The sequence below is a fragment of the Myxine glutinosa genome, chromosome 12 (assembly GCF_964187855.1).
Source record: "Myxine glutinosa chromosome 12, kmMyxGlut1.1, whole genome shotgun sequence".
Classification (NCBI taxonomy): Eukaryota; Metazoa; Chordata; class Myxini; order Myxiniformes; family Myxinidae; genus Myxine; species Myxine glutinosa.
In genome coordinates, this window is record NC_136272.1 from 14,491,828 (window position 1) to 14,519,510 (window position 27,683).

Here is a 27,683-nt window from a genome sequence, read left to right on the forward strand (position 1 = left end):
GACACCTGCAGGGTTAGGGGTTGTTGAAGTTATTTTTATTCCAATGAACAATGGTGACTGCACCGATTGGTGGTGGGGTGGTGCTGTTGATGCTCGGGAAAGGGTGCTCTGCACGTTATTAAAGGCCGTCGGCCACAGAGCACTCGTGGGTTGGTGTATCGATGTTGGCAAGCGCGCTCTCTCTATGCATAACATCTGCATGTGTTCCTCCAAAAACAGGTCCTGGATCGTAGTGTAAATAGCAGCGTAGTCTTGTAAATAATGCTCCCTACCGGCTGTATGTTTAGTTTGAGAATTCTTTCCGGATTCGGTTATCCTGTGGGTGTGTTTCTGTGAGGAGAAGGGTGCAACGTCGCAGGGGGACATATTTACTCATTTGTGAATATCTGTAAAACTGTCGCACTCAGGGTAGAGTTAATAGTAGAGGGAACTACATTGCGTGCCACACTAAAGTAGGTAAAAATTTATCGGGTCGGGACGCCCCGAGGGTAGAGAAGGGTGCAATGTTGCGAATATGGAATTTGGCCTCCATATCCGCTTGTAAATATTCCCCTATCTTCTCCGATACTCCCCAACTCTCCCCTTACCCCATTCCCTAGTCCCATTGTCTGTAAACAACACCCATTAGAGCCGATCTTCCCCTTCATTCCCCCATTAAATGTCGTGCCCAGGTCCCCCGCACCACACGTAGACAATTATAGGACATCTTGCTAGTTATTCTTAATCTATGTCAGTTAAGGACTTGTTTCCATTAATTATGACTCTTCGTTGCACCAGAATGTGATGATATGGCACCAGTAGGAGTTTAGGACCTTCCCATACCTCCCCGCATCTCTTCCCATCATCTCAAGCTCCAACAACAACCACAACAACAGCGGCTTTGCGTCCTCACTCCGGCTCGGTTGGCCGCCATTGAACATGTGCTCGACGGGGTTACCCAGAAGGGGGCTCCCTGTCGGCCCCTCGTCAAGGGCGGAGCCGGTAACCCCCGCACCCAATGAGAAGCCATGGGCCGATGCCATATGGGGCGGAGCTAACGAGCGAGGGCGTGACTCCCCGCCGGATATACGCGGCCCCGCGCCGGACGTGACGTCAGATGCGCCCCGAGCTTGGAAGGACAAGACGCCACCCTCCCGAGCGCTGAGCGACCTCCCCGGCATCTCCACCAAAGTCGCGACCCACAAGCGCTGTGATACCTTCACGCATCTCTGGACACCACCGTACGTGATCCTGCCCTGAGCACAGGTGCGCCTGGAGCGATCGCTACCCGCTTTCCTGGCCATCAAACCCCGTGTGAGTGAGCCTTGTCCCGCGTTTACCTGTCGTCTGTCCGGGGATAATATAAGTGTGTTTAAGTGCCCACCTTCCTATGTTTCCCTCTTGTCCCTGTAATCTAAACCTTCCGCAATTGTAATAACAACCTTTGAGAACCGTATCCCTGGTGTCGTATTGTGTGATTGTAATCCAGCCGGGTGTCTTCTTTTTCTTATTGAGCCAGCATAGCGCGATTAGTCAACCCCGGGTGCAATCGGGGTAACTTGTACGGATACGGCGGCCATCCCGCTCGGCCCACCATACCATCAAAGTCGTATCTGTAACAATATGTATGTGTGTGTGTGTGTGTGTGTGTGTGTGTGTTTGTATGTATATATGTGTGTATGTGTGTGTGTGTGTATATGTTTGTGTGTCTCTGCGTGTGTGTCTGTGTGCATCGCCATTTTTATCAGGGATGGCCAAAGCATTGTCATCTTCATCAAAAAAATTGCTTTTTGTTGTTTTTTTCAAATCGCAAACCTTTGTAGCTATGTGAAAGGTTATATCAAATGATCCCGATACGACCCCATTCCTTAGTGGGTGCAGGGAAGTGTTTTAGGCTCCCAAAAAGAAAATAGAAAAACAAAACAAAATTGTATTTCTTTAAAATGCCAACAGGATTATAACAGCACAAGGGTGCCCCTGCTTAGTTATTCATAAAGTAACTCGTTTAGAAAAATTAATTAACTGGGATTTGAACTTCCAAAAACTTTTATTTTTGTCTTATGAACTTGCAGTCTTTAGAATGACACAAAGAACACAGTCTACCAAGGTATACATCCTGCTCGTTTCATTAGGACAAGACGTCCATCATTTTGATATTAAGCCTTCGGCATCTCCAGCTCCTGACCAAATCAAAAAATCCCATCCAAAATTCGGCCTTGTCATGCACCCAACCTGTCCAATGTCCATCAAGTTGCGTCCGAATCCATCCATAAAATTTTGAGACATCTTCTTATATATTGTTTTTAGCCCTTCCTGGGAAAACCACATTTCCAAGCTGGCCTCCAAAGCCAGTCGCCGCCTGGGCATCCTCCGTCGTGCGAAGTCCTTCCTCGGCACACCTGAGCTCCTCACCACATACAAGGCTTTCATCCGCAGCTCAATGGAATACTGTTCTCCCCTCTGGGCTGGTGCTCCTGCCTCACACCTAGCTCGTCTTCACGCTGTTGAAACCAAAGCGTTCAGAATCATTGGAATCTCCCGCGATGACGCTACCTCCGAGGGCCTTTCACTCACTCACCGCAGGCAGGTTGGTGGTCTTTCTGTCTTCTACCGACTCCTTTCTTGCTCCACCAGCTCTATGTGTCCCCCAAATATTCCTACAAGATCTGCCAGCAACCCTCTTATGGTGAAATTGCCAAAATCAAGACTCTCTGCTCACCTTCACTCCTTCATTCCTCCTTTTTCCCGCCTCTGGAACAAACTCCCTCACTCCCTTCAATCCCACTCCTCCCTCCAGGTCTTTAAAACAGCTGTTCACCACCATCTCTTATCTTCCCCCATCCAAAACCTTGATCTTTTCTACCCCCGTTAATTCACCCCAGATCCACTTTTTTGAAATACCAACTTCTTTCCCGTTAGTCCGAGCAGTGTCCACGTGTTCTTGGACAGCGCACACATTGATGGATCACCCTGCCTGTGATGCACCAGGTGGGCAGTTTATACTCGCTGTGTCAGGATTTGAACCCAGGTTAGATAACTTGGAGGTGAGTGCTCTACATCTACATCTACGCTCTCCTGCCAGCCCATTGCATTGTGTGCAGGAACATTTATATCTGTCACTTCATGTACATAAACATTTGACAATGGAACCTGACAAATCCAACACATGCAAGTCTGTTAACGAGTCACATTGGATGGAGATCCATAATCGGTGTAAGAAAGAGGAAAGGTGTCGGCCACTTTTGGGACAAAAAAAGTTAAATTCTCTATCATTGCTTTCAATTTCATCAACATTTGGAAAAGTTTTGTGAGTTTCCACTCCTTTTCCCAATAAGGCTTGCCTTCTCTGAACTCACTCTCAGCCTGAATGACGCCAGGAAGGCCGCCCTTACCTCAACTGCCTTCCTGTCTGCCGCCCCTCTCCTTAATAATACACTTGCAATGGCCGAGCAGCATCAGAAATGGTCACAAAAGTAAAGTCTGCAGCATTTTAGTTCAGCAATGGAACAAAGCGTTACAACATTTATTTGTTTTTCTTTCGGCAATGAAAGCATTTTGTTAAAGGTTTGGCCAGGGGTTGCAAGTCTGGATAGTTATCTGCGTAATATTTTTTGGCCGAATTGGGAAGCCAGAAAAGCATTGGGAGTCGCTAACGCCTCTTCGATGCGGGATAGAATCGAGGGAAATGTTGTGAGTAACATTTTTGAATCGATTACTCAATTACTCATTGCCTGCGATTCATGGATGTAATCATGGATGTAATTACTGAAGGTTTCATATGACACTTGTAAGTAATTAGGGCTTTTTTACAATGTTTATAAATCCATATCCATGTTTCATGGGATTGAAAGTGAAATTCTTTTGTTTTGGCAAGATGTCTTATAAAATATTTGACTGATAATATGGATTCCACTGCAAGGGATTCCAAGTTTAATTACACGGGAATTGATTATGTACGCATTTTATTTGACGTCACTGTGCTATTTACAGAGCGTTGGTGCTGCCGAAGCAGTTTCTTAGTGAAGGTTATACTTGGTGGTTTGCCATTGGTTTGCCAGCGATGTTTGTCCGTGCTCTATCCTTTAAATGCTGAACGTCAAGCAAGAAAGCAGCACATACCATGTTATTAGCCTCCGTTGGACTTAGTCCGAAACGGGGGCTTATGGATTGGGTCTCGTCCATCCATCCGTCCATCCGTGCGTCCGCAACCATATATGGGAGATGTATGGAGCAATTTTGTTCATGCTTTGCACAAAGACAGTACATGACGGTATACATAGGTACATCATTTTTGTCTCGCTTAGGGTTAGGTTTAGGGTTAGGGTTAGGGTTATTAGTTGTTAGGGTTAGGGTTGTTAGGGTTAGGGTTGTTAGGGTTAGTTGTTAGGGTTCCGGTTAGGGTTATTAGTTGTTAGGGTTAAGGTTGTTAGGGTTAGGGTTATTAGTTGTTAGGGTTAGTTGTTAGGGTTAGGGTTAGGGTTATTAGTTGTTAGGGTTAGGGTTATTAGTTGTTAGGGTTAGGGTTAGTTGTTAGGGTTCCGGTTAGGGTTATTAGTTGTTAGGGTTCGGGTTATTAGTTGTTAGGGTTAAGGTTGTTAGGGTTGTTAGGGTTAGGGTTAGGGTTGTTATGGTTAGTTGTTAGGGTTAGGGTTCGTTGTTAGGTTTAGGGTTAGGGTTATTAGTTGTTAGGGTTAAGATTGTTAGGGTTAAGGTTGTTCGGGTTAGGGTTAGGGTGCGATAAAATCTGGCCGACTGGCGGCCATTTTAGTTGTAAAAAGCCGATGTTGAACACGTCCTCAACCATTTGTCGGACATGCATTTAGCTACTCTTCACGAAGGACATAGTGGGATCTTTAACATCCATCAACTAGTGCCAGCAGATGGTACGCCCAGTTTAACATTCATCCGAGGGACGGCGCGCACACACACACACACACACACACACACACACACACACACACACACACACACACACACACACAGATGAATCGTCATCCTGCATGTGAAGCATCTGCGTGATAGTTTATAGCTGGTTCGGGATTTGAACCCAGGCTAGACAGCTTAAAGTTTAGTGTGCCTACCTCTAGGCGATCCTGCCAGCCCCTTAGCTATATAAACAAGGCCAAAACAAAACGAGGATGTTCGGATTGGCAGACAAGGTGAGATGAACAATTAAATGGCGAAATCAGCTTGTGATGTAATCTCACCCCCTACCAGGTGTGACTGCTTTTGTTTTGCTGTTGAAGTTGATGGTGTACCTCATGGTGAATGATAAACTTGTGTTTTTGACAGGTCAGAGTCGAGCAGAAAGCCGCTGGTGTGCAGAGTTCCCAAAGTCCAAGAAAACCTACAAGGGCGGGATCAAGTGTGAAGAAACAGACAGCTGTTTTGCGCACGTCCAATCAGGAATCACCACAAGCGGTAATGGCGGTGCCATCGCAATCTCACAATTCAACCCTGAAACCCATAATCAAGCGATTGGTGCTGTGCTTTGAAATCATCACACTCTATGGGGCACTGCAGGTGATAATGGGACCAGGATGAGCATGTTAATGTAGGAGAGCGATACAAAGGTGCATTTCCGGTTTGGTTGGTCCAGTGGGTTTTAGGAAAGATTACCGGAGAGGCCGATGTTACTTTACTCTTTATTCAGATGAAAGAATTAGCCATTTCTCCGTGAAGGTCAAGCCGGGGCCATTCAAGATACCGTTTTCCAAACAGAAGCTCACAAAACATATATATATATAGATAGATATACGCTATTGTCTCTCCGTGGCAGTCTGTCTGCTTTTGTTCCTCATGCACGGCCACATCTTTTAAGCTACAAACTCTAAACTCGGGGTACAAATACAACTTTGTGTGGGGGGTGACATAGGCTATGTGGTTGTGGCCTCACACGGAGGGTGTGGGGGGCCAGGGGAATAAATTCTCTATGTAAATGTGTACCGTGTTGTGGCACCTGGGGGTGGTGGCACAGGATATTACAATTTCCTTCTTTACCAGGGCAATGCTGAGGTTGAAGCACCCTTCGCACAGGTAAATTTGTCCTCCTTGTCCTCCTTGTCCTCCAGGCCCCCCCCCCCCCCAAAATGGAGAGGCCTGTCAAAGTCCCCCCTCCCCCCCCCCCCAAAAAGATTTATCAACAGTATATCTCTCTTCCTCCTCCTCCCTTCCCCACCCTTCCCCCCCCCCCCCCCCTTCTCTCCCCCTTCTGGCAGCAAGAGAGGTGGCGACTAATTGGTCTGTCAGCGAAGCGACGGATAGGCTCTTCTAGTCATCAATGATATTGAAGTGATATTGCATCCAATAAAAATTATTTAAGTGGAGTGAAGTTTTAAAAAAATTTTCAGAAAAAAAGAAAAGTTTTGTTTGAGGGAATTGAATGCCTTTTCCATTCCTATCCAGACTGGACACGAATTACAATGTACAGCATATTGATTGACTTGACAAATCCCCTTTTGTTCGGCCATTGCCACCAGGCTCAAACAATGGGCCCCAGACGGTCAGTGGACCATTCTCACTGTCTTGCCATTGAACCTCAACTGTTTCACCCCAAAAAGGCAGGGGAGTGGACCCTTCGATGTGTGCGTTCCTCGGTTTTACATCTGCCTGGATTGGTGTACCGTGGGACACTGCCAGGAAAAGTTGATGTACTGCACCAGATACTCCATATTGCACTTTGCTCTGCAGTCTTTCTGATAAGTTTGGACTAAAATGTTAGTAAGAAAATGGTGAAATAACCTCTTGCTAACAATTTTCCCTGACAACGCCTTTTCTTTAAAATATCCATATTGATGGACATTGGCCTCCATTAGTATGAGTAAGGGCTGATAGGATGACCTCGAGGTACTCACGCTCGCCTCTATGCTGTCTAGCCTGGGTTCGAATCCCGACTCATTCCGATATTTTCCAAGCTTATGTAGATGATCATTACTCGTCTCTTCTTAACTCAATAATTTGCATCAAATTATCAGGAAATCTCCTCGACTTGGTAAATGGGTCTTGATTTTCCAAAATCTTGATAAATTTCCCAAGCAGTTGTAACACTGAAGACATCCATGGAATAGTCGGTGTTGTGAGTTTAGAGGACTGCAGGATAGCCTGATGTATAGCATGCTTGGCTCTGAACTGTCTGGCTTTGCAAGTAGTATTTCAACCTCAGCGTTGCCAAGGTAAAAAAAAAAAAAAGGGAATTGTAATACCCTCTGCCACCACTACCTGGTGGCGCTACACCGTATACATGAACGTCGAGAATTTACACCCCCTGACCCCCAACATCCCCACGTGAGGCTGCAGCTACATAGCCTATGTTACCCCCCACACAGATTTGTATTTGTACCCGAGTTTGGAGTTTGGAACTTAAAATATGTGGCCGTGCATAAAACACATTCAAAGAGAGAAAGAGATTTTTGCCTTTTATAGGTATACACACACACACACACACATATATGTATATATATATACATATATTGTTACGTGCTCCTCCCCGACCCCTGGTCACGGGGTACCTCCGAGCCCCGAGAGGAGTCACGGCAGAAAAATGTGTTATTCTGGGTGTCAAAAATCAATGGAGAAGCCACCCCAATTGTTACTCACAAACAAATATTGTATTAAAAAATCACACAAGAATAACAGTACAACAATAATAGCAATCAAAAGTACAATCAATACATCTTATGATGGTACCATCAGCTAGTATAAGGTAACTCACTGTGCTCCAAGTGAGTGAAAAAAGAACAATCCCCAATGTCTCTATATTCCCATCTTCAAGCTCAAAGTTGATCCCCTCCAGCGATCGTCAGAGCGATGTCGAATCGAAACCACAATCCCATTCAGCTGACAGGCCTCGTCACGCCGCCAAAACTGCACAAAGGCGTACGCGGCTAAAGCAGCGCAAAGAGTCACGTGCCCCAAAGCTGCGTCAAAATGCGCACTCAAGGTGACTGGGAAATCCAAAGGCGCCCTCCAGGTATGCACTTTCACGGCTCACAGTCGGTGAGCCGCAAATTAATCCTCAAAAGCCACGGTGCACACACACACACATCAGATACGTCTGAAAGCGGTGGAAACGGCTGACGAAGCAACGAAACCTTGCTCAACGCGCGAAGCGCATGAGTCAAAATGGCCGACGGCCCGTACTCGGGTCGAAACGACACGACGATGATTCCTCGGAATCCAACCCCAAACCTGACACGCAGGTTGATCAGTCACCGCGAGAACAACTCTGTCACAGGAATTCCTTTCCCAGGAACCCCGAAAGTTCACGAGCGACTTTCGTTCGACAACGTTCGCCCCGGACCTTGAAGCGACTTGCTTCTTGTCCGACTTCACTCGCTCCGCCCTCTTTCTCTCTTCTTCCTCTTCGTCGTCCGGTTCCAGATCCGGTTTCCTGTTTCTTTTAACAATAACTGTTAACTTTTGAAAATAGAAATATCTGTTCCCTTTAAATGACAACAATAATAATACATGGAATCAGAAATATTTACAGTGGATGCAAACCACCACAACGGAAGTGACGAATCCGTAACAATATATATACACATATATCAAGACCCAATCACTTTTGGTAATTGGAGGGAATAACCAATGAGCTCTCACATCATCAATTACCCCAGATGGCTAGGATTATCAAATGAATGAACCCCCATTCTTTTTGTGTAACTATTCCTGAATGCTTTGTGTAGTTTACTTTGGGTGCTTTTTTAAAATGATTTTGTAAAGGTAAAGGTAACCTTTGTAAAGGTAAAGGTTGCTTCTAACATATGTAGATGTAACAATGTAACACTCCGACTTCGGCTCAATATCTTGAACGTATCTGCAAAGGACTTTAGGTGCTTTTTTGCAAACTCCGAGCGGGCTTTCATGTGTCTTTCACTGAGGAGAGGCTTCCGTCTGGCCACTCTGCCATAAAGCCCAGATTGATGGAGTGTTGCAGTGATGGTTGTCCTTCTGGAAGTTTCTCCCATCTCCACACAGGATCTCTGGAGCTCAGCCAGAGTGACCATCGGGTTCTTGGTCACCTCTCTTACCAAGGCCCTTCTCCCCCGATTGCTCAGTTTGGCCAGGCGGCCACCTCTAGGAATAGTCCTGGTTGTTCCAAACTTCTTCCATTTAAGAATTATGGAGGCCACTGTGCTCTTGGGAACCTTCAATGCAGCAGAATCTTTTTTGTTGGCTTCCCCAGATCTGTGCCTCGACACAATCCTGTCTCTGAGCTCTGCAGGCAGTTCCTTCGACCTCATGGTTTGGTTTTTGCTCTGATATGCATTGTCAGCTGCGAGACCTTATATAGACAGGTGTGTGCCTTTCCAAATCATGTCCAAACATTTGAATTTACAACAGGTGGACTCCAATCAATGTGTAGAAACATCTCAAAGATGATCAAGAGAAATGGGAGGCACCTGAGCTATATTTCAAGTGTCATAGCAAAGGGTATGAATACTTATGTCAATGTGATATTTCAGTTTTTTCTTTTTAATAAATTTGGAAAACTTTCTAAAATCCTGTGTTCTCTTTGTCATTATGGGGTATTGAGTGGAGATTGATGAGGGAGAAAATGAATTTAAACTATTTCAGCATAAGGCTGCAACATAACAAAATGTGAAAAAAGTGAAGGGGTCTGAATACTTTCTGAATGCACTGTATATATATATATATATACATATCAGCATGAACTGCTTTGAAAATAAAAGTTCCATTTTGCAGGAAGTGTTTTCTGTCCAAAGCATCGGAATGATATTTCATTCAGCTTAAAAAGCTTCGACACACCCGGCATTTACGTATCATTTGTAAATAATTGAGTTAAGAGGAATTGTACAATCATACAAAAGGAACGACAAGAAAACCATGTAGATATGCCTCTTATTTCACCTCGTGTCAAGTGTCATTGTCATGAGGCACTCTAATGAGAGTTTTCGGATGTTTGGAGATTACGTTATCTGAACAGACATGTAGTGCTTCCTCGTGGGGCTCGAGGCACGAGGCGGCCTGCACTAGTGCTCATATCACTCGTTGACAGCAACAGGCAGATAGACCAAACCAAGACTGCCTGTGGAGAATGCAATAGCTGGGATGATGTAAGATACAGGATGTCTCATAAGTCATTGGCTGAATCAGCCTGAGGCCTATGTGCCTTGCTTTTGCTTTATTTTAGGAAATCCATATTAATTTGAGTATTATTAACACAGAACCAAATGGTTGCACGTGTTATCACCTTTTTGTTTACGTTATTGTACACCGCTCCTTTCCTATGCCATCTCCTGGTGCTGAATGACAACATCACGCTGAAAGGTGAGTACTCAGTTTTCACTCTATTTGATTGTTTTCTTCTTTGTTTGTTTACTTTCTTGTTTTCTTGTTTGCTGTACACCGCTCCTTTCCTATTCCATCTCCAGGTGCTGCATGATGTCGTCACCGGACACCAAAGGGGGGCCGGTGATGACGTGCTCTGAAAGGGAGTACTCAGTTTTCACTCTGTTTGATTGTTTTCTTCTTTGTTTGTTTACTTTCTTGTTTTCTTCTTTGTTTGTTTACTTTCTTGTTTTCTTGTTTGCTGTACACCGCTCCTTTCCTATTCCATCTCCAGGTGCTGCATGATGTCGTCACCGGACACCAAAGGGGGGCCGGTGATGACGTGCTCTGAAAGGGAGTACTCAGTTTTCACTCTGTTTGATTGTTTTCTTGTTTTCTTGTTTGTTTGCTTACTTTCTTGTTTTCTTGTTTGTTTGTTGTACACCGCTCCTTTCCTATTCCATCTCCAGGTGCTGCATGATGTCATCACCAGACACCAAAGGGGGGCCGGTGATGACGTGCTCTGAAAGGGAGTACTCAGTTTTCACTCTGTTTGTTTGTTTTCTTGTTTGTTTTCTTGTTTGTTTGTTTGGGTGATATCTCAGCCATCCTTTGAGCTATGAAGCTGAAATTTCGGCACAATAGTGAGCAAGTGCTTTGGCAAAAATAGTATTTTTTTGTTTTTTGATTAATCAATTAATTGATTAATTACTTAATCATTACTGATTTATTAAGTATTTATTTATTTCCTTTCTCATCTGGCCAATATCTCAGGCACCTTTTTGAGTTAGGGAGCTAATATTTGGACACGACAATGACCAAGTGATTTGGCTGTAGAGTGTATTTTTGATTTATTGATTAATCAATTAATCGATTAATTGTCTTTTGATTATTCTTTTAATGGGTTATTTATTTATTTTCCCAATTAATTAATTATTTAATTTTCTAAACGTTACAGATTTGGATGAAACACTGGTGGTTTAGGTATGGTATTAGCCAATTGATTAAGAAATTAATCATTTTACGATTATTATTTATTTCTTTTAATTATGCAATTAATCAATTACTCAATCAAATATTGTACACCTCTCCCCCTCCCAATGCTGTCTCCTTGTGCTGCACGGCGGCATCGCTGGGCACCGCCCCCCACCCCGGCGATGTCTCCCACTGGAGGATATGTTATTTATTTATTTGCCATGGGGTTGGTGTACTTTGAATGTATCTGTACTTGTTTTAGACTTTTTTTTGAATCTAAGCAAAATTCTCAAAATTAAAAACTGTGCGATTGCAAATATCCAGGTTTTCTGTCCATCTTCACTTTTCTTCCTTTTTTTGCCTCCCGTTGGTGAAACTGCCTTCTGGAGATATTTTAATAACATTTTCCTCAAGGGCATAAAGCACGTGGTGCACCAACACCTCATGTGCACCAACAACTACATCCTCCATCCCTACCTGCAACTTTCATCTCATCATTAACTCTACCTAACTCAGTTCCTCCACTCCCTTCCTCCCCTATTTGTTTTTACCTCATTTACTTGCTTCTTGTGTGCATCTGTGAGCAACACCTCTTCTTAATTCGTATGCAGCACAAGACTGTGGGGTAGCGTCATTGGCTGAGGGTGTGACTGTGCCGTTGATGCAACGTCCTTTGCTGGTTATGACAGGAATTTGGAATCTGGCCATAGTGCCAGCGATAGCTTGCCTATGCTTCATGAATGACACCGTGGGATCTTTAATGTTCACCAATGAATATTGGCAGACGGGGCACCCGTTTAATGTCCACCTGACGGCACACACGTTGATGAATCACCGTTGATGAATGTGAAACACCAAGATGACAGTTTAGAGCTGGGTCGGGATTCGAACCCAGGCTCGACAGCTTAGAGGTGAGTGTGTGTTCCTTTAGGCCATCTTGTCAGCCCTGTGGCACCACTGATGTAAACAAAAAAGGCTCAAGAAGGAGCTCGTACATATTTATACTATGTATACCAGCCGAAAGCACCCGGCGTTGCCCGGGTTCTTTTTGAATGAATTTACTACTATAATTCAGCTTTTACTTGCGGTCATAGAAGATTGACTACTAGAATTCAGCTCAGCTTTTAATTGTGAAATGGGCCCAGCCTGGCCGAAGTGGGCCTCGACCGGCCTCGCCACCTAGCCTATAACCTTCCCGGGGCCCGTCCCGACATTTTTGGTTCTTTTTGAATGAATTTACTACTATAATTCAGCTTTTACTCGCGGCCGTAGAAGATTGACTACTATAATTCAGCTTTTAATTGTGAAATGGGCCCAGCCCGGCCGAGGTGAGCCTCGACCTGCCTCCCCACCTAGCCTATAACCTTCCCGGGGCCCGTCCCGACATTTTGTGTTTTAGAGGTTTCCTCCTATCTTTCATCGTTCAGGAGATTAGCTTGCGAAGACAAACAAACAAACAAACAAACAAACAAAAACTTTCTTTTATATATATAGAAGAGAGTTGCTTGTCTGTGTGTGTGTATATGTGTGTGTATATGTTTGTGTATGTGTGTATATGTGTGTGTATATGTGTGTGAATGTGTGTGTGTATATATTGTGTTTGTATATGTGTGTATGTTTGTATATGTGTGTGTTTGTATATGTGTGTGTATGTGTGTATATGTTTGTATATGTGTGTATATGTGTTTGTATATGTGTGTATTTGTGTTTGTATATGTGTGTATATGTGTGTGTGTATATGTGTTTGTATATGTGTGTGTGTATATGTGTGTCCATGTTTGTATATGTGTGTGTGTGTGTATATGTGTATATGTGTTTGTGTGTGTATATGTGTTTGTGTATATGTGTTTGTATATGTGTGTATGTGTGTGTATATGTGTGTGTGTATGTGTGTGTATATGTGTTTGTGTATGTGTGGATGTGTTTGTATATATGTGTGTATGTGTGTATATGTTTGTATATGTGTTTATATATGTGTGTGTATGTGTGTGTTATTAATGAACTTATTATATAATACATTTTTAAAATACAAGAATACACACGACATAATAAGAATAACCGAAGATTTTCGTGCTGCACTCTTTAAGGTAAATCACAGCAAGAGAAAGAAGGAAATGAAAGATCATGCATATTTAAGCCCGTCTATTAAGAGCGACACTGATTGGTTCATCAATCATGACGTAATTGATAATCGGAACACCCATTGGTTGATTCGATCACCACTATCTCTGGTTCCGATTGGCTGGAGTGGAATTGAGAGCAATGACTCACCAGCACCAATACCTTGGAGAGGGGGAGGGGATGGGGTTCCCCCGGGGGAGGGGATGGGGTTCCCCCCCAAAGCCTGGGACTACACATTTGCAGACATACCATGGACAGTGGTCGGTGCAACACCTTTAACCTTTCTGTAAAGTATCTCGACAAACTGCGATCAATTGTCGTACACGTTTATTCACTCTGCCGATCAAGGCCCGATTCACAGCAGCGCCATCCGAGCTCTGGCGTAGGGATACAACCCGGTCCCGGTGTAGGGATACAACGGTGAACATTTGCACTGCATACATGACATCCTCCCCTTTAAGTCCAAAATTACCAAGAGCAATACGTGCTAGATTTCCAGAATTGACATTTCAAAAGCAACATTTCCAAAACATGTGAAAACATGTGTGCAAACGGTTATGAGAATAATGAAAATACGTGAAAATAGAACATGTGTCAACGTGAAAAAAAAACATCTTCAAAGATTCAACCGGTCGGGTGCTTTTCTCTCACGCATTGAGCGTCGCGGTGTACCAGTGGATACAGAGTCCGAGGTGATTCCTTTGGGTCGCGGTGTACCAGTGGATACAGAGTCCGAGGTGATTCCTTTGGTCTCCACGAAGGGTGTAGCGTTTGCAGAGGTTTTCGGGGCATCCGAGCCGGCTGGAGCGGCCACGACGATCTCCGGCAGTGGCGGGTCGAACTGTTGTCCTGACTGTGACGATGCTACAGGCTCCATCGACTCACAGTGACGGTAGGTTATGTGGTCCTGATGTCGACGAATTTCGCGGCCGTCCTGCAGGCGAATCACGCAGGACAGTGGACCTGGCTTCTCGATGATGTTTCCCGGTAGCCACGTCGCACCTGCACCAAAATTTCGGGCAAACACTGGATCTCCAATGTTGATACATCGACTGTTGGACGTCTTATCGTGCACCAACTTTTGATTAAGCTGGCTTTGATAAACATTTGATGATATGTCTGGTTTGAGATTGTCAAGTGTCGATCTCAAGTGTCGTTTCATCAATAACTCAGACGGAGCTGCACCGGTTGTTGATTGTGGCGTGATGCGGTATTTGAACAGGAGACGAGACAGCTTTGTTTCCAGGGTTCCCTCCTGAAGTTTCTGCAATCCGGATTTGATGATTCCCACGGATCGTTCGGCCAAGCCATTTGAAGCCTGGTGATGTGGGCTGACAAACTTATGTTTGATGCCGTTCCGACGTGTGAACTTGGCAAACTCGGTACTGGAAAAACACGAACCGTTATCACTCACGATCATCCTGGGCAGACCATGAGTGGCGAAACAGCGTCTGAGTCTTTCGATGACAATGGCTGACGTAGTACCACGCGTCACATAGGCATCAATCCATTTTGTGTGCGCGTCCGTAATTATTAGAATCATGCTGCCGTTAATAGGCCCGGCATAATCGAGATGTAGGCGATGCCACGGTTCGCTGGGCCATTCCCAGGGATGCAGTGGCGCTTTCGCAGGTGTATTCCGGGTGCTCTGGCAGGGGTAACAATGTCGAACATGATGTTCGATATCAGCATCAAGATTCGGCCACCACACATAGTTTCTGGCGAGTGACTAAATCTTCACAATCCCGGGGTGACAGTCATGGATTTCATCCATGACCCTGGAACGCAGATTTTTCGGGATCACGACACGACATCCCCAGAGTAGGCAACCATTTTCCACGCTGAGTTCGTTTTTACGTGCTTTAAAAGCCGCAAAATCTGGGTCACCCTCAGGTAGCAAATGCCATCCAAGCTGTACAGCCTGGACAGTTCTGGACAGAACGGGGTCTCGTCGAGTATGAGTGCGGATCTGGCCAGAATCGACAGCACAATCTTCCAGATGATCCATCAGTGCGATAATGGATCCTGGTGTAGGCGAATCATCAACGGATTCTGGAAGGGGTAACCGACTCATGGCATCTGCATTTGTGATAGACGAACCGGGCTTATAACATATGGTGTAGTCATAAGCAGCGAGAAACAGGGACCAGCGGATGATCCTGGGCGGTAGTGTGTCAGATGTCGCCTTAGTTGGACCAAACAGACTGATCAGCGGCTTGTGATCAGTGCGAATCGTGAAATGATGTCCAAGAAGGTACTGGCGAAATTTGCCGACGCCGAAAACGATTCCCAATCCTTCCTTGTCAAGTTGGGAATAGTTTTTCTCTGCCGGGGTCAACGTTCTGGATGCAAATGCAACCGGTCTTTCTGTACCATCAGGCATCACGTGCGATAATACACTCCCCACTCCATACCGACAGGCATCGCATGTCAGCACAAGATCCTTCTCTGGATCAAAATGAACGAGAACATTGGACGATTTGAGCAGATCCTTAGAGGTCTGGAATGCTGATTGTTCACTAGACCCCCAGCTCCAGGAGACTCCTTTCCTCAAAAGCCGATAAAGGGGGCCCAAAACGTCGGTCACATTCGGGATGTAACGACCATAGAACTGAAGCAAACCGAGGTATGACTTCAATTCGGTCACATCTCGTGGAGAAGGAGCATCCTTGATAGCTCGGACTTTCTCATCTGTCGGGTGTAGACCCTCGGCATCAATCGTATGACCCAGGTACGTGACTGATGGCACCATAAACTTGCACTTGTCTCGACGCAAACGTAGGCCGGAGTCCGAAATGTTCTTCAGAACTCTCTCCAGGTTCTGTAGATGTTCCGCGTCCGTACGACCAGTAACCAGAATATCATCCTGGTAACAAACGACGTTGCGTTCGGCGGCAAACAAACTGTCCATGACACGCTGATAAATTCCAGGTGCAGATTTCACTCCAAAACTAAGTCGGTGGTACCTATACAACCCACGATGCGTGTTGATGGTAAGATACTGTTTCGAATTCTCGTCCAAGCAGAGCTGTAGATAGGCGGATTTGAGATCGAGTTTCGTAAAAGTCTTGCCTCCCGTGAGACGAGCATAGAGGTCTTCGATCCTCGGGATTGGATATTTATCCAATGAAGAACACCTGTTCACGGTCATTTTATAATCTCCACATATGCGGATGGACTGGTCCGATTTTATGACTGGAACGATGGGCGCCGCCCATTCGGCATACTGGATTTGCTCGATGATCCCCAGATTTTCAAGATGATCCCATCCTCGTCGCCATGTAAAGTATCTCGACAAACTGCGATCAATTGTCGTACACGTTTATTCACTCTGCCGATCAAGGCCCGATTCACAGCAGCGCCATCCGAGCTCTGGCGTAGGGATACAACCCGGTCCCGGTGTAGGGATACAACGGTGAACATTTGCACTGCATACATGACACTTTCCATGTTGAAAGAGAATGGGAGAATGTACAAATTCCTTTTGACGACACAATATAAGGTCTGTGGAATGGATACTTCGAACATACGTAGATGTAACATACTGGTCTGCACTATCGGGATTGGCAGCCAAGTGCGATGGCCGAAGAAGAAGAAGAAGAAGAAGAAGCACAAGAAGAAGCAATGGCCGGAAGTCGTTGAATGTTCTTGCAAGCTCGTACCGGTTGTGTTTTCACTCCCAAGTTATTTCCTCCAATCACCAGGGTGACATGCTGTTTGATACAATCAACCAACCTTTGGGTTGTAATAACAAGCTAATACATTTTTCTTTGTAGGTGTAGGGAGTGTTTCAGGTATCCACAAAAACATGTATAACATGATGTTTCAAAAAGTTGTGGATGGATTATGACAAAACTTGGTGGATGACTTGCTTAGGTGACAATAACAAGCTGATTCGATTTTGGTTCAGGTCCAAATCCAGATCCGACCAATCAGTGGGATGAAAAACGTAAAGTGTTCAGCCTGGCGGAGGTATGCTCTCTACCAGGTGCCATTCTAGTTTAAAAAAAACTTGTACATGTAAAATGTACATATATCTCTGGTATGGAAAAGACATTATGAGACATCAGTGCCCTATTAGCAAAGGGGAATGGGGGAAAGAAGTTTCAAAGATGTTCCCATTTTTTGCATATGTAATTTGTGAATATCAATGTCGGTCCTTTAAGGTGGCTGCTGGAAAAACTCCGGTGCACAGATATGCACGAATGCTACCTGCATCCTCGGTCCCAATTCGTTTTGCTGCTGCCATGAAAATATGTGCAACACCAACATCGTGGAAGCGCCCATCATCGCAACGACATCGCAACCAACTGGTAAGTCTCGATGGGCATTAGCTAAAACAAGGCCTGAAGTGCAAAGTTAAAACGGCGAAGGGAAGGTTGTACCGTAGAGATGGATAAAGGTTATCCGTGAAGTGTTATCACTGATGTGCTGTTACCCTGATGTTCATGCATCCGTGCGCAGCATGTCGTGGCCGTTTTGTGTCATTGCTCGGACCATGGCTGTGCTGCTGATGCAGTGCCGCCATCTTGGAATTTTGAATTTGTCCAGGGTGCCAGCAACAACCGGCCTAATCTTCATGAAAGACACACCACTGGATATTTAACGTCTACCAACAACTAGTGCTGGCAGACGAGTCCTCTGGCCTGACGTACTTCAATGAACAATTTTTACTCACGCCAGGGAGTAATGCATTCGATCGTGTCCGTGCGTGTGTGTGTTCGTGTGTTTGTGAACAAGATATCTGGAAAAGTTCTGAACGGATTTGGATGGAAGTTGGTGGGATGATTGCCCTTGGGATAAGGAAGAATTGATTAGTTTTTGGTGAGGCTCAGGATATTATTCCAGATGCAGGAATTTTTTGAAGGATTTTTTACCATTGGAAGATGGGGCTCATTTTTTTTTTTAACATTATCTTCTATATATTCTATATTTAACATTGTGATATGAAAATAGTTTTCATATTTGTTGTAAATGTAGTTTAAACTCGTGGTTATGCGTTCGAGCGGTGTATTTTGTTAGCAGCGTCGTCTTCAAGGTTCTTTTATTTTTTTTTCTAATAAAGACATATTCTGTCATTTTAAAACCACCAAGGTGTGTATTAGGTTTCCCCGTTTCATAAAATGTATCGTTTGATACGTATAATGCTTTAAAACTTTTTTGGGGGTTTGTTTGTTGTTTACCTCAGAAGAGATATCAACATTTACCTCAGCGAATGTCAATCGCGGTGTCAGTATTTGATGAACTTATAAAGACTTAGGTGACTTATAAGTGTGACCAGCATGTGCACGGGATTCTTCCCAGAATGAGTGGTCGCATTAGCTTGTACGACTTAAAATGAGCGAGTTTTGTTTTGACGTTTGGGCCAGTTTTACATGTTGTATCCCTAAGGAATGAAACGAACGTTTTTTCTGGCTTACAATTTTATTTGAAGTCACACATGCCTCAAAATACACTCACTTATATGGAATTGAACGCTGAATCCGAAAATGTAAGTGAATTTTTTTAACATTATCTTCTATATTTTGTAAATATTGTTACGGACGCGGTTTAGATGTTATTTACCGAGCGGTGGTATTGCCGCGACCTAACAGTTCCCCCGATTCTTCCCCAACTCACCCGATTCACCCAGACGTTGACCAAATCGCGCTATGCCAAATCAATGATGGAAAGGACACGACGACTGGGAAAGAGGAAACGACGCAAGGGGTACAGTTCTCAAGACCTCCGGAGGAGGGTATAATTACAGTGGTGGAGAAAAGGGGGTAGATTACACGGCAGAGTGAGGTAAAAGACACAGAAGAGATGGGCACTTAAATACAATCTTATCTATTCCCGGACAGACCACAGACAAACGGAACAAGGCTGACTTACACAGGGATTGATGGCAGGGAGGGACAGGTAGTTCGATGGCACAAGGTGCACCTTGGCTCGGGGACAGGATAAAGCACGGTCCAGTCCAGAAGATGCGGGGAGGCCTCACAGCGCTCGGAGGTGGTCTTGCTTGCTCCAAGCTCAGCGCGCATCTGACGTCACCTCCCTCTCCCTGCGCATGCTCAGCGGGGAGTGACACGCCCTCAGCTGGTTGGCTCCTCCCCACTGGGGCCGGTCCGCTACTTCCATTGGGTGCGGGGGTTACCGGGCTCCGCCCTTGACGAGGAGCTGACAGGGAGCCCCTATTTGGTAACCCCGTCGAGCACATGTTCGATGGCGGCTCGTTGGGAAGGCCTGATGCCCTCCCAACACCCCCTACCAACCAAGCCGGAGTGAGGACGCGCACTTCCCGCGCCCGCCGCTGCCGTTGCTGTTGTTGCTGTTGTTGTTGTTGTTGTTGTTGCTGAACCGTGAGGAAGAGCTGCGGGGAGGTATTGGGAGGTCCTAAACTTCCTAACGGTGCCATACAATCACATTCTGGTGCAACGAAGGGTCAGAATTAATGGAAACGAGTCCTTAACTGACATAGACTAAGAATAACTAGCAAGATGTCCTATAGTTGTCTTACATGAGATGCGGTGAACCTGGGCACGACATTTAATGGGGGAAATAGGGGGAGGTCGGGTCTACAGAGTGCTGTTTACAGAAAATGGGACTAGGGAATGGGGGATTGGGGATAGTTGGGAAGTATTGAGGAAATAGGGGAATATTTACAAGCGGATATGGATGGATGCAAATCCCATATCCGCAACAATATATATCTGTGCAGTGTCTGTCTTGTGTTGTCTTGTCTTGTGCTGTCACTGAACTACTCCCTCAAACTTTTGTGAAATCGTACTATTCCAACTTGACCCACGGCGGGAGTATGCGCTCTACTGAGTGGCGTTCTAGTTTAATTTTTTTCATAATTTTTTTTTTCCACAAACATCATTTCTGTACTAACACACTCGCTCGCACTGTTGCACTTGTCAGAAGGAGAGTTCGTGAGAAGTATAAGGATATATGTGCACAGCCTACTGTGTGAAGCATGGCGGAGGCTCGGTTCAGGTTTCGGGATGTAGTTCTGCTGCCGGTGTTGGTGGTTTGGTGAGAATTGAAGAAACAAAGAAAGCTGACAAGTACAAATTGAGCAAATCCTAATCCACCATGGTGTCCCATCAGGAAGGAGGCAAATCGGTGACAACTTTGTTTTCCAGCAAGACAACGACCCCAGCAAACTGAAAATGTCGCGAACGCATATTTACAAAGGAAACTACAGTCAGGAACTCCGCAACTATTTAGAATTGCTCCTCAAATTCCTGACCTTCACAACATAAAAGCTGTTTGAGATTATTTGGCCAGGAAGAAAAACGAAAAACAACCACAATCAAAGGACGAATGATGGGAAACAGAATGCACGGAACAACCTCCCAATGGAATTTCTCCCGAAATCAAAGGAAAGCATTCCCAATCGGATATCTGCCTTTTTACATGAAAAAGACTGTCACACCAAATGTTGAAATTTCATGCGTTAATCCTAATATTCTAAAAAAGGCAATTCTCTGTGTGTACGCCTGAAAATCATAGAAAACTAGAGCTGCACTTGATAGAGCACATGCAAACCTCCGCCAGGCTGAACAGTTTGTTTTGTATCCCACTGACAAGCCGGATCTGGATTCGGACCTGAACCAAAATCGAATCGGCTTGTTCTTGTCACCGAACCAACTCATCCCCCAAGTTTAGTCATAACTCGTCCATAACATTTTTTAAATATCATGTTATATATCGCTTTTCACCCGATCTCTCAATGGTGAAAAATCACTTAAAAATTAAATAATTCTCATATCCGAATCCATATGCAGTTCTTCACCAAAATCGAATCAATGAGTCCTTGTTAGACACCCAACCGGTCCACGAAGTTTCATCCAAATCCATCCATAACTTTTTTCAATATCATGCTATGTATCACTTTTAGCCCTACGCCTCAATGGCGAAGAATCACTTGAAAAATTCTAGTAGCCGGATCCAAATCCGGATCTTCACCAAAATCTAATCATTTCGTCCTTGTCACATACACTTCCTCTGGGCAAAATTTCTTCCAAATCCGTCCACAGCTTTTTGAGATATTTTGTTCACAGACAGACAAACAAACAGACAGACAGGGGTGAAAATATAACCTCCATCCACCTTCGGTGGTGGAGATAAAAAAAAAAAAAACACGGCTGGGCTAATCTCCACCAAATTTTGCAAAAGAAAATGTAAAGTTCAGTGAAAAAGTTCTGAAAAAGTGAAAAGGTTCAGAAAATAAAGGATACGGTTATCATGATCCTAGTGAGGGATGCGCGCAGACTGCAAGCAGAACCTGGGGTGCATCCTACGTGGAGACATAATACATATACAAGCTTTATATATATATATATACAGTCACGTGAAAAAGTAAGTACACCTCATGTAAATTTTGACTTTTTCAACATATTTCAACATACAGCTATTTGATCTTCCTTTCAACAATATTGATAGATAAAGGTGATATAATATAACAAATATAATATAACAAATGAAACATTTACATTTTGAAGTCCATTGTATAATTTAAATAAACGTAAATGCAAATTTCGCATGTGGAAAAAGTAAGTACACCCTTGGCTCTAATAGGTGGTATTGCCCCCTTTTGGCAGAAACAACCTCAAGTAGGCATTTCTTATAACTGTCTACCAGTCTCTGACATCGACTGGGAGAAATTTTTGCCCACTCCTTCATTCAGAATTCTTTCAGCTGTGTGATGTATGAGGGGTTTCTTGCATGCACAGCTCGTTTCAAATACCCCCACAACATCTCGATGGGATTTAGATCCGGGCTTTGACTTGGCCATTCCAGAACCCTCCATTTCTTTCTTTTCAGCCATTCCTTGGTGGATTTACTGGTATGTTTAGGGTCATTGTCATGTTGCAAGGTCCACCTTCCATTGAGCTTCAACTTTCCGACAGATGGCCTCACATTATCCTCAAACACCCTCTGGTACAATGAAGAATTCATCGTGGATTCGATGATGGTGAGCTGCCCAGGCCCGGATGCAGCAAAGCTGCCCCAAACCATAATATTTCCACCACCATGCTTTACAGTTGGTATCAGGTTCTTGTGGTCAAATGCTGTCATTGGTTTTCGCCAAACATGTCTTCTGGTACTGTGGCCAAATAGCTCTACCTTTGACTCATCTGTCCAGAGCACATTGTTCCAGAAGTGCTGGTCTTTGCCGAGGTGTTCATTGGCAAACTTTAGTCTTGCCCTGATGTTCTTTCTGGACAGCAACGGTATCCTCCTGGCACACCTCCCATGTAGATCAAATTTGTGCAGCCTCTTTCTAATGGTAGACTCGTGCACTTTGACATCAACAGTGGCAAGAGCTACCTGTACGTCCCGTAGTGACATTCTGGGGTTATTAGAGACTTCTTTCTGCATCTTGCGGTCTGCTCTCGGGCTGAACTTGCTGGGGCGGCCTGGCCTGAACAAGTTGGCAGTTGTTTGGAATCTTCTCCACTTGTAGATGATCTTCTGGACAGTCGAATGATTGATTTCAAATTGTTTGGAGATCTTTTTAAATCCCTTCCCAGACTCGTAGGCATCTATAACCTTCTTTATGAAGGCCTCAGAGAGCTCTTTTGATCTAGGCATGGTGACGCCGCGCACTTCAACAACAAAGAGCAAACCAAACTAAATGTCTGAGGTTTAAATAAGACAGGTTCCTCCAAGATCCTCTCCAACGATGTTCTAATCATTTGCACCTGAGCTGGTGCACCTGATTCTAATTTTAGGTATTTGAAGTAGTGATAAATGTCGGCGTGTACTTACTTTTTCCACATGCGAAATTTGCAATTATGTTTATTTAAATTATACAATGGACTACAAAATGTAAATGTTTCATGATATTTGTTATATTATATCACCTTTATCTATCAATATTGTTGAAATGAAGATCAAATAGCTGTATGTTGAAATATGTTGAAAAAGTCAAAACTTTACATGGGGTGTACTTACTTTTTCACGTGACTGTACATAGATGAAGTGGATTGTGTTTGTATTCTGCAAGGAGATAATAACTCAAGTAAATGAAGAATGAGCTCTTTCTTTAACAGTTTACAAGTGTAGTCATTTTTAATGTAAATACGTGAAAAGCTATAAAATAAATCTATTGTTTACATTTTAGTTGGTTGCTAGGCAACGTTAAGAGGTAGAGTTTATGATTCTAAGCTGAAGCCAAACATTATGGGGGCGCATCTGGAACATATAAACCAAAGTGGAAAACAAACTTTGTCATATTCTTGTAAACGACAAAAATCCTGCGTCTGCGTTCAACTTGTCGAGACAAAACGATCTTTCTAAATATCCGTTTTTCCATCAATGTGTTTGTCTATATGTTCTGAATATTTGTTTTAACCAGGATGTCTCAAACAGTGTACGACTGTATATGTACGAGTGAACATGCAATGATTAAAATATGCACTGTAACACTTACCAGTCACTGTACACTGTAAAGGATAAATGTTTACAACCTCGTACCAGCGTACATCAGCTGTAAATGACAAAACCCACAGACACTTTACTAACCATTCGACAATAACACCGAGAAACACTCGCGAGCGTTTGTGCACGTGCAACATCACATGATGTGCCATTGTCTTTGGTCACGTGACCCTCCATCAGCAGGAGTGATCATCTCGATCCACCTCCACGGACTGACTTTTGTTTACAGATATTTTCGTTTACGGTCATTTACGGACAGTTTCATGATTTGTCCTGGAATGTTGACTTCAATTTACATTTAAGTGTGCAACATTCCAGCTTTCCCCACCACCGAGAAAGTGCTAAACTTTTACATGAGTGAGTCGGTCAGTGGATGGAAAGAGCTTTACATATTAGACTGGAATGAAGTCGATGTCACGCCATCAAAAATCCCCACACTTCCCACCTAAAGGAATGTTGGAAGATGGCAAAAAGATCCACCAGGAATGACCAGATATCAAACTTTGAGTTTAATTTTTTTTTTCCCGTTTTTGACCCCTGGACCCCCAAGTCCTAAGCCCCCTGGGGCATGAACCGGTGGTCAAATCCAAAGAAATGGTTACAAATTTCTTGTGTCCCCAAATGTTGATTGCTTGTATAAAGTTTCATTAAAAAATGTTTTGCATTTTTTGCTGCTTGTAATTGCATTGTAATTGTAATTGTAATTATTAATTACATAATTGTAATTGTACATAATTGTAATTGCACAATGCTTGTAATTGCATTTTTTGCTATTTCACATTAATTAAAACACTATGGCTATGTCAAATTACTTTTGATGCCTCCGCTGACAAAGTCGCCGGAGACATTATGTTTTTGGGTTGTCCGTCCGTCCGTCCGGGCTAAACCTCGTTTTTCTCAGCAACCACATGTCCGATTGAGACGAAACTTTCAGGGTAGGAGTGACCCCCATGCATAATGTTTTTATGATAATTGTGACGTCATAGGTCACGTGGTATGGCAGCCACCTTGGATTAAATGCAAATCGTAAAAAAATTATTTCTCGGAAACCGCTGAATGGAAAAATTTGAAACTTTGCACATTGTCAAGTACTCCCAATGGGGAACAAAGGCATGATAATTATATCATAGGTGAGAAGAGGTATACCAGCCAAAAATGTTTTCATCGAATGTCTTATGCTAAAAATCTGAAATTGCATGCACATGATCTACGACCCATTTGTATTGAAATATTAAATTTATGACATCATAGGTCACATGGTTTGGCAACTATATTGGATTGAAGGAAAATATTAAATAATTATGTCTCTGAAACCGCTCACCCTATCGATGCGAAATTTTACAAATATCGTCTAACAGCACTATTGCATATAGTTTGAAAATGAAGATGTCATAGGTCACGTGGTTTGGCAGCCATCTTGGATAGAAAAACGAACCTTGTCCGATCAACACAAAACTTCACAAACGTGATCCATTACCCATATATATGCAGAGTGATGGCATCTATCCGTTGTGGGACTATGCGGAGGCATATTGGCGACACAGTCGCATTGTTCTTGTTCTTAAATAAAATGTAAAGTCAACTATTTTTAGGTTGAAATTAAAGAATTATTTAATTATACACTAGGATTGCATTTGTTCAGTGAATAAGTTTTGTCAATAAAAGTCATCACATTGATACTTTATTAGATGCTCATCTGCTGTTTAATGCTATGTTTCAAACTCCAACCTGTCAAGATGGCGTCAATTATCATTTAGTGTGTGGGTGTTGATAATGATGCACCTGATCAGTTTTTTTCTTACCCAGAACATCCTCCACTCCAGATGGCCAGTGCCTTCATTATTCTCGGCTGCGTTATCGCAGCTGCCCTCCTGTTCCTCGCTGTGTTTTACCTGCTTCATTTGTTCCTCGGTGAGTTTTACATCAACTAGAATGGTATTCGGTAGAACACATACCTCGTGCATACCTCCACCTGGTGAACAGTTTACGTTTTGTATCCACTGATAGGCCAGATCTAGATTGGGACGTGAACCAAGATCGAATCCATTGTTATTGTCCCCTATCCAACTCATCCACCTAGTTTTGTTATAAGTTGTTCACAACGTTTTGAAATATCATATTACATATTGTTTTTGGCCCTAACTCTCAATGGTGAAGAATCACTTTAAAAATTTTAAAATCTCGTATCCAGATCCGGATTCGGCTCTTCACCAAAATCGAATTGATTTGTCCTTGTCACACACTCAACCTCTCCACCAAGTTTCGTCCGAATCCGTCCATAACTTTTTGGGATATCGTGCCATATAACGTTTTTTGATCAGACCAAATTGTTGATCAGAGATCAAGCCATTGGAGAAGAGGAAGGATTTGATAACCAAAACGATTATGGATTCCATGACCTTGCTGATAATTGGGAGCAGGCTGATTGGTCTGTAGTTGCAAGGATCTGTTTTTGCACCTTTTTGTGTAAAGCGGTGATGTTTGCTGATTTCCAAGATGCTGGCAGATGACCTTGAGCAAAAGAGAGGGTGAAAACAACAGAGAGAGGGTGAGATAGAGCGGCAGAGCAGGATTTTAGGACCCGTGGGCTGATGCCGTGTGGTCCAATTGCAGAATCATAGTCGAGGGTTGACAGAAACTTCTCCACCTTGTCAGGAGGAAAGGACACAGAGTCCAGGAGCAGCTGGGTACGACTGGGTACGGTGGGTACAGGGAGGGATGGGTTTGGGACACAAGATTTTGAGGCAAACACAGAGTTGAATCATTCAGCTTTTTCACGTGCGGAGTCAGCCGTGTAGCCGTTTAAGGTGAGGGAGGGGATGGAAGGGGAACAAACACCAGAAACAGATTTGACCAGATGCCACCAGGATTTGGAGGAGGGAGACAGGTTTGAGAGTTCAGTCTTGAGAACGGAGAGATATTGTTTCCTGGCACTCCTGAGAGTAGACTCACACTTGTTCTGAACTTTATGAAAGGAACTGAGATTGCCTTCAGTTGGATTTGCCTTCCATGAGGAGAAGGCAGGTTGTTTCAGGGCAACTTCCTCACCACAAGATTCCGTGTACCATGGACGGGAGGAAGGGTAAGACAACTGAAGACGGGATGGGATAAATCTGTGCATGAGAGAGAGCAGTTTACTTTGGAAGAAAAAGGAAGTGTTGATGTCAGACGCAGTAGAGATGGGAGACCAGTCCAGCGTCAAATTGAAAATTTGCGTCATAACAGACATAGGTGAAAATATATCCTCTGCCCACCTTCTGTGGTGAAGGTAAAAATAGCAGAACTTTTGGTCTCTCCGTCATCCCTCCTATCCATGACCCACACATTCCCCACGCCCTCTTCCTTTTTCTCCCTTTCTTCTTCCTTCATCTCTAATGGGCTCATTTATTCCCACCCAATATTGAGGTCAGCCGACAGGAACATTCTGTCCAAGTCTTTGTGGAACTGGCTGGTCAAGTCAGATGTTCGGCTATGGGAGAAATTGTAATTTAACTAGGATGCCGTCTGTAACTCACCTGCTCTTCGTGAAAGACACCGTGGAGTCTTTCATGTTTACGAACTCCACCAGTGGTAGCAGGTGGATTATCTGGGTTAAAATCCATCTGAGGGATGGAGCACACTGCGATGCATCTTCCTGAATGAGAAACACCAGGGTGACGGTTGAAAGCTGAGTCGGGATTGGAACCCCGATGAGACAGCTAAACGGTAAGTGTGCGTACATCTAGGATACACTTCCAGCCTCCACCATCCCCTCGCTCACCACTCGTTACTCCACAACTCTCTCCCTCACCACTCCTTACTCCATGACTCCATCCCTCACCACTCCTTACTCTATGACTCCCTCCCTCACCACTCCTTACTCCATGACACCTTCCCTCTCCTAC

General features: G+C 44.0%; 1 protein-coding gene across 1 annotated transcript in view; it reads left to right on the plus strand.

Annotated features, from left to right (window-relative positions):
* The window catches only part of LOC137438191 (bone morphogenetic protein receptor type-2), a 121,588-nt gene that overhangs the window by 70,449 nt on the left and 23,456 nt on the right, over positions 1 to 27,683 (plus strand). Inside the window, exons 2-4 of the mRNA XM_068133223.2 lie at positions 5,272 to 5,400; positions 17,532 to 17,678; positions 25,606 to 25,710. Coding sequence (XP_067989324.2) covers positions 5,272 to 5,400; positions 17,532 to 17,678; positions 25,606 to 25,710 — 381 coding nt within the window. The remainder of the gene's footprint in view (positions 1 to 5,271; positions 5,401 to 17,531; positions 17,679 to 25,605; positions 25,711 to 27,683) is intronic.